This window comes from Triticum urartu, chromosome 3 (assembly GCF_003073215.2).
Source record: "Triticum urartu cultivar G1812 chromosome 3, Tu2.1, whole genome shotgun sequence".
NCBI lineage: Eukaryota > Viridiplantae > Streptophyta > Magnoliopsida > Poales > Poaceae > Triticum > Triticum urartu.
The window spans coordinates 722,958,512-722,973,504 of NC_053024.1; the positions used below are offsets into that span (position 1 = coordinate 722,958,512).

The window sequence follows — 14,993 nt, forward strand, 5'->3', positions numbered from 1 at the left end:
GGCGAGCCGGAAGCAGCGACCTCTGGTAAGGATTACAGCCGTATTAGCCCTAAAATTTGTAATTCTTTTGTCCAATTTTTCAAGTCCATAAACTATCAAACATCAATCTTTTTTATAATTTTAATTAGTTGTCTACGACCGATTAATTTTGATTATTTGTATACGACTAGTGAATTTGTTTTTCTAATCTATGTATTAAGGCAATGAGCGGCACATAATTATATTAACACATTGTTTTATTCCCTCCTTCGTGAGCTCCCTCACACCTATAAAGAAATTCTGCCTTCGCCACTGTCTCGGACACACTAATCTAGCTAACTAACTAACCAGCCTAACTAGCTTTTTTTTTAAATCACCAGCCTAACTAGCTAATCATTATTCTCTCTGTTCCAAAATAGATGACCTAACTTTACACTAAAATTAGTATAAAATTAGGTCATCTATTTTGAAACGGAGGACATGCAAGCATGCAGCCCACGAGCTGTGGTGCGACCCGGCTACATGACGCAGCACCGACTGCACACCTGCCGAGTCCAGGCTAACTACTTCGAGACTAAGGGCATGTACAGTGCCAAGCGCTTGAATAAGCTTTTAAGGGAAGGATTTTTGGCTAAGCGTTCGTGTTAGAATCTGCCTCTCCAACGCTAACCGCAAAAGGACAGGCGCTATGCTAGTTCAAAATAAAACAGAACGGCGACGAGAAAAAGCTGGGGCGCTTGATGCCTAATTTTGCGCCGGCGCTAACAAAAAGTCAGAATTTGGGTGGGAATCTGATGAAACGGACGGGATTTCTACCCCGGCGCCTGGTACTAGCGCCTTCCATTGGAGATGCCCTAACTCCACTAACATGATCAAGACTAGTGCTAACAATTTTCTTCCTAATCTTGACACAGCTCGTTGTCGACCATCGTCATGAACGACTCCATCCCATGTCACCGCGCGCCTCTATACACGACCGCGCCACGCGCCTCAACAGTCTTCGCACGGCGCCGCTGCGGCCTCCGCCGCCCCGCAGCACCTCAATGCCGTCACATCGCCGTGTGCTCGCTGCACCATACCTCGCCATGATGCCACGCTGTGCAGAGCGTCCACGGGCTTTGTGCCACCACACAACGCCTTCGTGGCCTCCGCGCTCACCGCATGCATGATGTCACGGGACGCGGCCTCCACATCCGTCGCGCTCGCCGTGTACTCAGGGTGTGCTCCAGTCTCTCTTTCTAAGGCGAATGTGAAAGAAGGAGCACATTTGACACAAGATTTTTCCGGCGACGAATGCCTTGCCGCATAAACGGCGCCACGCCGGCCTCACTTTTTTCAGAACAAAATGTGGCCCGGCAACACACCTTCACGGATTAGGAGAAAGAAGAGTGGTTTTTATTCAGGGTAGACACGGTCCGAGCCGGTCTGATCCCTGACCGAGCCATCATTTGAACCGACCGCCGGCGGTTCGGACTGGACCGGACCCACCCGCCTGGCGGTCCTGTTTTCAGGGACTGGACCGGGGGCGTCGATGCCCGGGCCGGACCGAGTGAACCGGTCAACCACCACCGGTCCGGGACAGACACACCCGCCTGACGATTTTGTTTTCAAAGACCGGACCAGTGGCGTCAAAGCCAGGGCCGAACCGTGCGGACCGACCAACCACCACCGGCGGTGCAATGCGCGATGTGTGCAGGTGCTATGGCGGGGTGGACCATGTGCTGTAGGAAGTGCGCTGGGCAGCCGGAATGGCACGACTGCATGTGTGTTCCTTAGCAGATTTTTCTGTACCATGCAACTAGTTTATAATGTGCAGCACTGCATGAGCCCATGATTTTCTGTGTACGAGCCTTGTTGTAAATTTTTTTAAACACAGTACAAACACAAAATTTCATATGTACGCGGATATACTCATCCATATAAACATGCACACGCACATTATATCTCTATGAGCACTTCCAAGAGAATGAGCTGTCATATTATTTTGAGATTTTACGAAGTCATCGTAGGTGTCTCATAGTCGATGAAAATGTCTCCTCCCACTAAACACAAATCACAGAAAATTCTGAAATAAAAGCTCCAGGACTTGAACCCTGGTTGGCTGGCAATACCACTTTCCACCTAACAATCCAACCACTTTATTTGCGAGCCTTGCCATAATTGATAGATAAATTCTGATGTGAAGTTAGTCGTGGGATGTCACAATGATTGTCAGATTGAACCATTTTTTTCTCTCGTTCCTGCAGCGCGCTTCGGTCTGTTTGGTCGGACCGGTCAAAGATAGGACCGGACCAAGCAAATTTTGGGCCGATATTTTGTAACCGGACCGGCCAATTTCTTATGCGGGCCAGGACCGTATGGTCCAGTCATGAGCGGGCCAAAAAGCCCACTCGCTCCGTCGAGCCTGAGTTTTTATACCCAGTGCACATATACCTATAGTTAGCTCCCACTAATCTACCATCCTAACTAGCTAATCGCTACATGCAAGCATGCAAGCATGTTAGTGGGCTGCAACACTGACTGCGTGCCTGCCCAGTCCGAGAGGCACGGCCGTGACTCTCGTGAAAGCACACCCGTGCTTCTCGTGGAAGAAAAACCGTAACTCTCACGAAAGAAAAAAAAACAGAAAACATGTTGTTTTTTCGTTTCCAAGAGGCATGGCCGTGACTCTCGCGAAAGGAAAAAAATGCGTTTTTTCGCGCAATTTTTTTTTTCAGAATTTTTTTTGTTGAAAAGCTAAGGAAGACTTGTGGAAAACTAAAACGTCGAAAAAACCCGGAAAAACATTTAAAATGCTGAAAACGCATGTGGAAAAATAAAAATATAAAATAAAATCCGGAGGGAGAGCCCAGAGCGCGACACGTGGTGAATGGCTGAGAGCGCGCCAAGTGGCGCTGATCGTTGCAAGGCTCCCGAAGGAGCGCTCGTTAACTAGTTGCTCCCGGTGCTGGCTCGCTGTGTTTTATTTTCTTTAAGGCTGAAGCGGGCTTCGCTGAGTTGGGCCGAGTAGGAAAACTGGCCCAATTAACCCCTGGGCTCCAAAATAGTTACGGGAGTAGCTGCACCTGCGACGTTAGGCCCAGTTCGCGCTTAACGTGGCGCTAAATTTAGATCGGATGGTCAGAAATGTTTAACAAACGAAATCAAATGGCCAGAAATGCCTAATTCATAAGAGAGCAGGGATTAGGCTCAGTTTTACTATCCTTAATTAGTGCCAACAGATGCTCCATATTTCAGACGATTAATTAACAAGACATCACAATAAGGATCAGACATTCAAGATATCACAGTAAGCACCAGGTATTGAAAGCATGTGTTATATTGATAGATAAATAGCAATAAGAGCTACGAAGAAAATACATGCTCTAAATCCAAGGGGGGAAGCAAACCAGGAATCTTGAACATTGAGACACGCCTTGTGGAGAGTGAAAACTTCTCATCTTCCTTTTGCATCTCAATCTAGTGGGATGGAATTGGAATAATGCTCTCTTTGAGGCGGCAGTGATTAAGCATCATACAATATTGACTCTTTCCTATGTTCACCATTCCTAAGAAGTTGCCATCAATGTCACAGCGCAATACATGTTTACTGTTAAACATGATCAGCAGCTCACGGTCGTTCAACACAACCATATCATCGAGCCATTGCACTGTTGAATCAAGTGGTGTTCTCCTTTTCTTTTTAAAAGAGGTTGAATAAAGTTGTCGTGTTACCTCCAGCGTTGACACGTCAATCTGGTACTTGAATGTCCAGACGTCATCCTGCATCGCCCAGACATCCATAGCGGTCAAGCTGGGAGTCAAGCTGCCCCAGAAAGCAAGTGTGCCGTTCATGTCGAACAGCTTTCTATGATGGCACAGCTGGGTGGGACTGCGCATCCACCGGAATGACTCGACTTCTGTGTCGAACACAATAATGTCTGAGCTGTGTCCCCCAATCTCAGTGGCATCATAAGGACACCAGTGCAAGCTGCCACGGTGATGCACTGATGGTGGACAGCAGGACTTAGAGCGCAATCCCTTGAGTAACTGCTGTTGTTTTTCCATGGATGGCGGTGCAAGTGTTTCCATTCTGACGCTGATATGCCTCATCACATTGGATCCCACTGTGAGAACGTGCAAGCTGGATTTATACGGGTGCCATGGTTCCGAGACCCAGAGCACCCTGTATTCTTGAGTTGGAAGGTGCTGGTAGAAACCAATTATGGTGTTGTAGAGGGCGTGCTCAACATGAGGCTGGGGTAGGAGAGCATGAGTGTGGATAACCGGATTGCAGATGTAGAATTGGTGCAGCCAGGAGATGACGAGGAAGCCATCGCAGGCGCCATGAAGACAAACCTCGGAGTGGTGTTTCAAGCACCGGGAGAAAGGCCACAACTGTTGGTTGGTGCCGGCGGAGTGGAAGAGGACGAAATTAGTGGGCAGCCCCCGGCCGTCAATAATGGGGAGCGAGGGCTGGAGCTGGTGGTGGTCGAGCATGAATTTGGGCGTCGATGTGGCAGTGCACCATGATGTGCTGACGGCTCGGCAGCGGCCGACGTCCTTGGACGGCAACCGGACGAGTATCTTGTGGATGATATCCTCGGGGAGGTCCTCTAGCAGGGTCGCGCCTCTCCTATCCGGCATCATGCTCCCTTCCTCGTGGCCGGCAAGCTTCAGTGCCTAAGAGGAAACAACATCCACTGCTAAATCCTTGGCACCAACTTAAATCAATAAGACAAGCACGTAGAATACATAAGCACGTAGGATGCAAGGGCCGGGTGTGGATGCGCCAAGACAGGTTTACCTCTAGACACGAATGCAAGGGCCGGGTGTGGATGCGCCAATGGTAGATACAAATAGAACCGAAAATAAGGGATTATCCGACAAGATTTTGGGCCGCGAAGTTGCTCACCTACGTTGGGGAAGAAGGTGGCAGAGAAGGTCCCGGAGTTGAGTGAGGCGGCCGGTCAGGGGTCGTGCTCGCGCGCATCCAGGCCAGCAGCAGCAGGAGAGGTCGAAGGGGAGGCCATGGCGCGAAGCGTAGACTGTAGAGAAGAGTCGAACGAGCTCGATTCAGACTGTAGAGAGTAGTCCTTTTCAGACGTCCGGCCTACCCTGCTTGACACCCGTTCTGCTTACCCTACCTGCCTGCCAGACGTCCGGCCTCCGTCTTGAAGACGCTCTTAAGTTTCTTTGACGATGTCGCTACACATAAGTTTGTTTTCCTCCACTTTCTAGCACCGAGCAGTTCACCGTACTCTTAAGTTTCTGCTTTTTGTACACATTTTACAATTAAACATGCATCTTCAAATTTAAAAGAGGGAATAGTGAAACACTACTAGTGAAAACAAAAGGTTCGAAAATATCAGAGTAAAACTTTTTTTTGAGCATCAATACAGACACAAGCGCTCATATACACGCGCATACACTCACCCCTATGAACGCACACACGCACACCCTACCCCTATGAGCACCTCCGACGAAGTCACCGTAGACGCCTCGTCGTCGACGGGAACGTCTCCTCCCACTGAAAGCGTATCGCCGGAAATCCTGAAATAAATCCAGGAATAATGCGGGCACCAGGATTTGAACCTTGATGGGTTGGGGATATCACTGTCCACCTAACCAACTCAATCACAGGTTGATTCGCAATACTAAAACTATCACGTTTGGGGCCATGGTTCCGGAAAAACTATCATTTTTTTCACAATTTCTAGAAACCTACCACAAATTTCGTTCGCTGTTTCAATAAAGTGCTGTGTTGCACTGATGAATCGTTTGATTAAATTTGAACTGTTTTATGACAGTCGTTAACCTTATTTCAACAGTACAGTTTGTCTATTTGCTGACCCATGGGACCCACATGTCAGCCACAGTAAAATCACCTATTAAACTGTTTCCCAAATATAACAAGGAACTGCATGCTGCCCTGTCTCCTCCAGCTCTTCCACCTGATGGGGGAGGCATGCAAGAGAGGATGTGACCCGACCTTACCAGTCACGGCGGTGTTGTGAATGTTGCAGAAAACAAAAAATTTCCTACGGCTTCACCAAGATTCATCTATGAGTTCATCTAGCAACGAGTATTCAGATTGCATCTACATACCTTTGTAGATCGTGAGCGGAAGCGTTCACTAGAACGGGGATGAGGTAGTCGTACACAACGTGATCCAAATCACCGATGACCAAGCGCCGAACGGACGGCACCTCCACGTTCAACACACGTACGGAGCGGATGACGTCTCCTCCTTGATCCAGCAAGGGGGAAGGAGAGGTTGATGAAGATCCAGCAGCACGACGGCGTGGTGGTGGATGCAGGGCGTCACAGTAGCAGGGCTTCGCCGTGTACTACGAGGGAGAGAGGTGTAACAGGGGAGAGGGAGGCACCAGGGATGCAGGGTGTCACAGTAGCAGGGCTTCGCCGTGTACTACGAGGGAGAGAGGTGTAACAGGGGAGAGGGAGGCGCCAGGGATGCAGGGTGCGGCTGCCCCCTTCCCCCCTTCCCTTTATATAGTCCCCAAAGGGGGGGGTGCCGGCCCTAGGAGATGGGATCTCCTAGGGAGGCGGCGGCCAAGGGCTGGAGTGGCCCCCAAGCCAAGGTGGGGCGCCCCCCCACCCCTAGGGTTTCAACCCTAGGCGCATGGGGTGGGCCTAGGGGGGCGCACCAGCCCACTATGGGCTGGTTCCCCTCCCCACTTTGGCCCATGGGGCCCTCCGGGATGGGTGGCCCCATCCGGTGGACCCCCGGGACCCTTCCGGTGGTCCCGGTACAATACCGGTGACCCCGAAACTCGTCCCGATGGCCGAAACAGCACTTCCTATATATAATTCTTCACCTCCGGACTATTCCAAAACTCCTCGTGACGTCCGGGATCTCATCCGGGACTCCGAACAACATTCGGGTTACTGCATATACATGTCTTCACAACCCTAGCGTCACCGAACCTTAAGTGTGTAGACCCTACGGGTTCGGGAGACAAGTAGACATGACCGAGACGACTCTCCGGTCAATAACCAACAGCGGGATCTGGATACCCATGTTGGCTCCCACATGCTCCACGATAATCTCATCGGATGAACCACGATGTCGAGGATTCAAGCAACCCCGTATACAATTCCCTTTGTCAATCGGTATGTCACTTGCCCGAGATTCGATCGTGGTATCCCAATACCTCGTTCAATCTCGTTACCGGCAAGTCACTTTACTCGTACCGTAATGCATGATCCCGTGACCAGACACTTGGTCACTTTGAGCTCATTATGATGATGCATTACCGAGTGGGCCCAGTGATACCTCTCTGTCATACGGAGTGACAAATCCCAGTCTTGATCCGTGTCAACCCAACAGACACTTTCGGAGATACCCGTAGTATACCTTTATAGTCACCCAGTTACGTTGTGACGTTTGGTATACCCAAAGCACTCCTACGGTATCCGGGAGTTACACGATCTCATGGTCTAAGGAAAGGATACTCGACATTGGAAAACTCTAGCAAACGAACTATACGATCTTGTGCTATGTTTAGGATTGGGTCTTGTCCATCACATCATTCTCCTAATGATGTGATCTCGTTATCAATGACATCCAATGTCCATAGTCAGGAAACCATGACTATCTGTTGATTAACGAGCTAGTCAACTAGAGGCTTACTAGGGACATGTTGGTGTCTGTTATTCACACATGTATTACGATTTCCGGATAACACAATTATAGCATGAATAAAGACAATTATCATGAACAAGGAAATATAATAATAATGCTTTTATTATTGCCTCTAGGGCATATTTCCAACAGTCTCCCACTTGCACTAGAGTCAATAATCTAGTTACATTGTGATGAATTGAACACCCATGGAATTCTGGTGTTGATCATGCTTTGCTCTAGGGAGAGGTTTAGTCAATGGATCTGCTACATTCAGGTCCGTATGTACTTTACAAATATCTATGTCTCCATCTTGAACATTTTCACGAATGGAGTTGAAGCGACGCTTGATGTGCCTTGTCTTCTTGTGAAACCTGGGCTCCTTGGCAAGTGCAATAGCTCCAGTGTTGTCACAGAAGAGTTTGATTGGCCCCGACGCATTGGGTATGTCTCCTAGGTCGGTGATGAACTCCTTCACCCAAATTGCTTCATGTGCTGCCTCCGAGGCTGCCATGTATTCCGCTTCACATGTAGATCCCGCCACGACGCTCTGCTTGCAATTGCACCAGCTTATTGCCCCACCATTCAAAATATACATGTATCCGGTTTGAGACTTAGAGTCATCCAGATCTGTGTCGAAGCTAGCGTCGACGTAACCCTTTACGACGAGCTCTTCGTCACCTCCATAAACGAGAAACATTTCCTTAGTCCTTTTCAGGTACTTCAGGATATTCTTGACCGCTGTCCAGTGTTCCTTGCCGGGATTACTTTGGTACCTTCCTACCAAACTTACGGCAAGGTTTTACATCAGGTCTGGTACACAGCATGGCATACATAATAGAACCTATGGCTGAGGCATAGGGGATGACACTCATCTCTTCTATATCTTCTGCCGAGGTTGGACATTGAGCAGAGCTCAATTTCACACCTTGTAACACAGGCAAGAACCCCTTCTTAGACTGATCCATATTGAATTTCTTCAATATCTTATCAAGGTATGTGCTTTGTGAAAGACCTATGAGGCGTCTCGATCTATCTCTATAGATTTTGATGCCTAATATATAAGCAGCTTCTCCAAGGTCCTTCATTGAAAAACTCTTATTCAAGTAGGCCTTGATGCTGTCCAAGAGTTCTATATCATTTCCCATCAAAAGTATGTCATCCACATATAGTATGAGAAATGCTACAGAGCTCCCACTCACTTTCTTGTAAATGCAGGCTTCTCCATAAGTCTGTGTAAACCCAAACGCTTTGATCATCTCATCAAAGCGAATGTTCCAACTCCGAGATGCTTGCACCAGCCCATAAATCGAACGTTGGAGCTTGCACACCTTGTCAGCATTCTTAGGATCGACAAAACCTTCCGGCTGCATCATATACAATTCTTCCTTAATGAAACCATTAAGGAATGCCGTTTTGACGTCCATTTGCCATATCTCATAATCGTAGAATGCGGCAATTGCTAACATGATTCGGACGGACTTTAGCTTCGCTACCGGTGAGAAGGTCTCATCGTAGTCAACCCCTTGAACTTGTCGATAACCCTTAGCGACAAGCCGAGCTTTATAGATGGTCACATTACCATCCGCGTCTGTCTTCTTCTTAAAGATCCATTTATTTTCTATGGCTCGCCGTTCAACGGGCAAGTCATTCAAAGTCCATACTTCGTTTTCACACATGGATCCTATCTCGGATTTCATGGCTTCTAGCCATTTGTCGGAATCCGGGCCCGCCATCGCTTCTTCATAGTTCGAAGGTTCACCGTTGTCTAACAACATGATTTCTAAGACAGGGTTGCCGTACCACTCTGGTGCGGAACGTGTCCTTGTGGACCTTCGAATTTCAGTAGGAGCTTGATCAGAAGTATCTTGATCATTATCATTAACATCCTCTCTAGTCGGTGCAGGCACCTCAGGAACATTTTCTTGAGTTGCGCCATTTTCCGGTTCAAGAGGTAATACTTCATCAAGTTCTACTTTCCTCCCACTTACTTCTTTCGAGAGAAACTCTTTCTCTAGAAAGGATCCATTCTTGGCAACAAAGATCTTGCCTTCGGATCTGAGGTAGAAGGTATACCCAATAGTTTCTTTAGGGTATCCTATGAAGACGCATTTTTCCGACTTGGGTTCGAGCTTTTCAGGTTGAAGTTTCTTGACATAAGCATCGCATCCCCAAACTTTTAGAAATGACAGCTTAGGTTTCTTCCTAAACCATAATTCATACGGTGTCGTCTCAACGGATTTCGACGGAGCCCTATTTAAAGTGAATGCGGCAGTCTCTAAAGCATAGCCCCAAAAAGATAGCGGTAAATCGGTAAGAGACATCATAGATCGTACCATATCTAATAGAGTGCGATTACGACGTTCGGACACACCATTACGCTGAGGTGTTCCAGGCGGCGTGAGTTGTGAAACTATTCCACATTTTCTTAAGTGTGTGCCAAATTCGTGACTCAAGTATTCTCCTCCACGATCTGATCGTAGAAACTTGATTTTCCTATCACGTTGATTCTCAACCTCACTCTGAAATTCCTTGAACTTTTCAAAGGTTTCAGACTTGTGTTTCATTAAGTAGATATACCCATATCTACTCAAGTCATCAGTGAGGGTGAGAACATAACGATAGCCACCGCGAGCCTCAACACTCATTGGACCGCACACATCAGTATGTATGATTTCCAATAAGTTGGTTGCTCGCTCCATTGTTCCTGAGAACGGAGTCTTGGTCATTTTACCCATGAGGCATGGTTCGCACGTGTCAAATGATTCATAATCAAGAGACTCTAAAAGTCCATCTGCATGGAGCTTCTTCATGCGTTTGACACCTATGTGACCAAGGCGGCAGTGCCACAAGTATGTGGTACTATCATTATCAACCTTACATCTTTTGGTGTTCACACTATGAACATGTGTAGCATTACGCTCGAGATTCATTAAGAATAAACCATTCACCATAGGAGCATGACCATAAAACATATCTCTCATATAAATAGAACAACCATTATTCTCGGATTTAAATGAGTAGCCATCTCGAATTAAACGAGATCCCGATACAATGTTCATGCTCAAAGCTGGCACTAAATAACAATTATTGAGGTTTAAAACTAATCTCGTAGGTAAATGAAGAGGCAGCACGCCGACGGCGATCACATCGACCTTGGAACCGTTCCCGACGCGCATCGTCACCTCGTCCTTCGCCAGTCTCCGCTTATTCCGCAGCTCCTGCTTTGAGTTACAAATGTGAGCAACTGCACCGGTATCAAATACCCAAGAGCTACTACGAGTACTGGTAAGGTACACATCAATTACATGTATATCACATATACCCTTTGTTTTGCCGGCCTTCTTGTCCGCTAAGTATTTGGGGCAATTCCGCTTCCAGTGACCACTTCCCTTGCAATAAAAGCACCCAGTCTCGGGCTTGGGTCCATTCTTTGGCTTCTTCCCGGCAGCTTGCTTGTCGGGCGCGGCAACTTCCTTGCCGTCCTTCTTGAAGTTCTTTTTACCCTTGCCCTTCTTGAACTTAGTGGTCTTATTCACCATCAACACTTGATGTTCCTTCTTGACTTCTACCTCTGCTGATTTCAGCATATCAAATACTTCAGGAATGGTCTTTTCCATCCCCTGCATATTGAAGTTCATCACAAAGCTCTTGTAGCTTGGCGGAAGCGACTGGAGGATTCTGTCAATGACCGCATCATCCGGGAGATTAACTCCCAGCTGAGTCAAGCGGTTATGTAACCCAGACATAGTGAGTATGTGCTCACTGACAGAACTATTTTCCTCCATCTTACAGCTGAAGAATTTGTCGGAGACTTCATATCTCTCGACCCGGGCATGAGCTTGGAAAACCATTTTCAGCTCTTCGAACATCTCATATGCTCCGTGTCTCTCAAAACGCTTTTGGAGCCCCGGCTCTAAGCTGTAAAGCATGCCGCACTGAACGAGGGAGTAGTCATCGGTACGTGCCTGCCAAGCGTTCATAACGTCTTGTTCTGCAGGGAGAACAGGTGCGTCACCAAGCGGTGCTTGTAGGACATAATCTTTCTTGGCAGCTATGAGGATGATCCTCAGGTTCCGGACCCAGTCCGTATAATTGCTGCCATCATCTTTCAGCTTGGTTTTCTCTAGGAACGCGTTGAAGTTGAGGACTACGTTGGCCATTTGATCTACAAGACATATTGTAAATATTTTAGACTAAGTCCATGATAATTAAGTTAATCTAATCAAATTATTCAACGAACTCCCACTTAGATAGACATCCCTCTTCTTAGTCATCTAAGTATAACATGATCCGAGTCAACTAGGCCGTGTCCGATCATCACGTGAGACGGACTAGTCAACGTCGGTGAATATCTTCATGTTGATCGTATCTTCTATACGACTCATGCTCGACCTTTCGGTCTTCTGTGTTCCGAGGCCATGTCTGTACATGCTAGGCTCGTCAAGTCAACCTAAGTGTTTGCATGTGTAAATCTGTCTTACACCCGTTGTATGTGAACGTTAGGATCTATCACACCCGATCATCACGTGGTGCTTCAAAACAACGAACTGTCGCAACGGTGCACAGTTAGGGGGAACACTTCTTGAAATTATTATGAGGGATCATCTTATTTACTACCGTCGTTCTAAGTAAACAAGATGCAAAAACATGATAAACATCACATGCAATCAAAAAATAAACGTGACATGATATGGCCAATATCACATAGCTCCTTTGATCTCCATCTTGGGGCTCCATGATCATCTTGTCACCGGCTTGACACAATGATCTCCATCATTGTGTCTCCATGAAGTTGCTCGCCAACTATTACTTCTACTACTATGGCTAACGCGTTTAGCAATAAAGTAAAGTAATTTACATGGCGTTTCTCAATGACACGCAGGTCATAAAAAATAAAGACAACTCCTATGGCTCCTGCCGGTTGTCATACTCATCGACATGCAAGTCGTGATTCCTATTACAATAGCATGAACATCTCATACATCACATATAGATCATTCATCATTCATCACAACTTTGGCCATATCATATCACAAAGCACTTGCTGCAAAAACAAGTTAGACGTCCTCTAATTGTTGTTGCAAGTTTTACGTGGCTGAATTAGGGTTCTAGCAAGAACGTTTTCTTACCTACGTGAAAGCCACAACGTGATTTGTCAACTTCTATTTACCCTTCATAAGGACCCTTTTCATCGAATCCACTCCAACTAAAGTAGGAGAGACAGACACCCGCCAGCCACCTTATGCAACTAGTGCACGTTAGTCGGTGGAACCGGTCTCACGTAAGCGTACGTGTAAGGTTGGTCCGGGCCGCTTCATCCCAAAATACCGTCGAAGAAAGATAAGACTAGTAGCGGCAAGAAAGTTGACAACATATACGCCCACAACAAATTGTGTTCTACTCGCGCAAGAAGAACTACGCATAGACCTAGCTCTGATACCACTGTTGTGAACGTTGCAGAAAACAAAAATTTTCCTACGGTTTCACCAAGATTCATCTATGAGTTCATCTAGCAACGAGTATTCAGATTGCATCTACATACCTTTGTAGATCGTGAGCGAAAGCGTTCACTAGAACGGGGATGAGGTAGTCGTACACAACGTGATCCAAATCACCGATGACCAAGCTCCGAACGGACGGCACCTCCGCGTTCAACACACGTACGGAGCGAATGACGTCTCCTCCTTCTTGATCCAGCAAGGGGGAAGGAGAGGTTGATGAAGATCCAGCAGCACGACGGCGTGGTGGTGGATGCAGGGCGTCACAGTAGCAGGGCTTCGCCGTGTACTACGAGGGAGAGAGGTGTAACAGGGGAGAGGGAGGCGCCAGGGATGCAGGGTGTCACAGTAGCAGGGCTTCGCCGTGTACTACGAGGGAGAGAGGTGTAACAGGGGAGAGGGAGGCGCCAGGGATGCAGGGTGCGGCTGCCCCCTTCCCCCTTCCCTTTATATAGTCCCCAAAGGGGGGGGGCGCCGGCCCTAGGAGATGGGATCTCCTAGGGGGGCGGCGGCCAAGGGCTGGAGTGGCCCCCAAGCCAAGGTGGGGCGCCCCCCACCCCTAGGGTTTCAACCCTAGGCGCATGGGGTGGGCCTAGGGGGGCGCACCAGCCCACTATGGGCTGGTTCCCCTCCCCACTTTGGCCCATGGGGCCCTCCGGGATGGGTGGCCCCACCCGGTGGACCCCCGGGACCCTTCCGGTGGTCCCGGTACAATACCGGTGACCCCGAAACTCGTCCCGATGGCCGAAACAGCACTTCCTATATATAATTCTTCACCCCCGGACTATTCCAAAACTCCTCGTGACGTCTGGGATCTCATCCGAGACTCCGAACAACATTCGGGTTACTGCATATACATGTCTTCACAACCCTAGCGTCACCGAACCTTAAGTGTGTAGACCCTACGGGTTCGGGAGACAAGTAGACATGACCGAGATGACTCTCCGGTCAATAACCAACAGCGGGATCTGGATACCCATGTTGGCTCCCACATGCTCCACGATGATCTCATCGGATGAACCACGATGTCGAGGATTCAAGCAACCCCGTATACAATTCCCTTTGTCAATCGGTATGTCACTTGCCCGAGATTCGATCGTCGGTATCCCAATACCTCGTTCAATCTCGTTACCGGCAAGTCACTTTACTCGTACCGTAATGCATGATCCCGTGACCAGACACTTGGTCACTTTGAGCTCATTATGATGATGCATTACCGAGTGGGCCCAGTGATACCTCTCCGTCATACGGAGTGACAAATCCCAGTCTTGATCCGTGTCAACCCAACAGACACTTTCGGAGATACCCGTAGTATACCTTTATAGTCACCCAGTTACGTTGTGACGTTTGGTATACCCAAAGCACTCCTACGGTATCCGGGAGTTACACGATCTCATGGTCTAAGGAAAGGATACTCGACATTGGAAAACTCTAGCAAACGAACTATACGATCTTGTGCTATGTTTAGGATTGGGTCTTGTCCATCACATCATTCTCCTAATGATGTGATCTCGTTATCAATGACATCCAATGTCCATAGTCAGGAAACCATGACTATCTGTTGATTAACGAGCTAGTCAACTAGAGGCTTACTAGGGACATGTTGGTGTCTGTTATTCACACATGTATTACGATTTCCGGATAACACAATTATAGCATGAATAAAGACAATTATCATGAACAAGGAAATATAATAATAATGCTTTTATTATTGCCTCTAGGGCATATTTCCAACAGGCGGCAAGGGCGTAGTTGCGCGACCCGACTTCCAGGATCTTGGATTGTGCACAAGCATCACCAGAACGTACGTGACATAAAGAGGAATGCATGATAGGAACAAGGTGGTGAAGAAGCCCTCGGCGGATGAGGGCGTGGTGGTGCGACCCAGT

At 47.8% G+C, this 14,993-nt stretch overlaps 1 protein-coding gene across 1 annotated transcript; it reads right to left on the reverse strand.

Annotated features, from left to right (window-relative positions):
- Positions 1-3,280: 3,280 nt before the first annotated feature.
- Positions 3,281-5,092, reverse strand: LOC125549430. The gene is made up of 2 exons (XM_048712845.1): positions 4,874-5,092; positions 3,281-4,641 (listed from the first exon to the last, which is right to left on the reverse strand). The coding sequence occupies exon 2, from the start codon at positions 4,606-4,608 to the stop codon at positions 3,439-3,441; it is 1,170 nt and encodes a 389-aa protein (XP_048568802.1). The 5' UTR covers positions 4,609-4,641; positions 4,874-5,092; the 3' UTR covers positions 3,281-3,438.
- Positions 5,093-14,993: the final 9,901 nt, after the last annotated feature.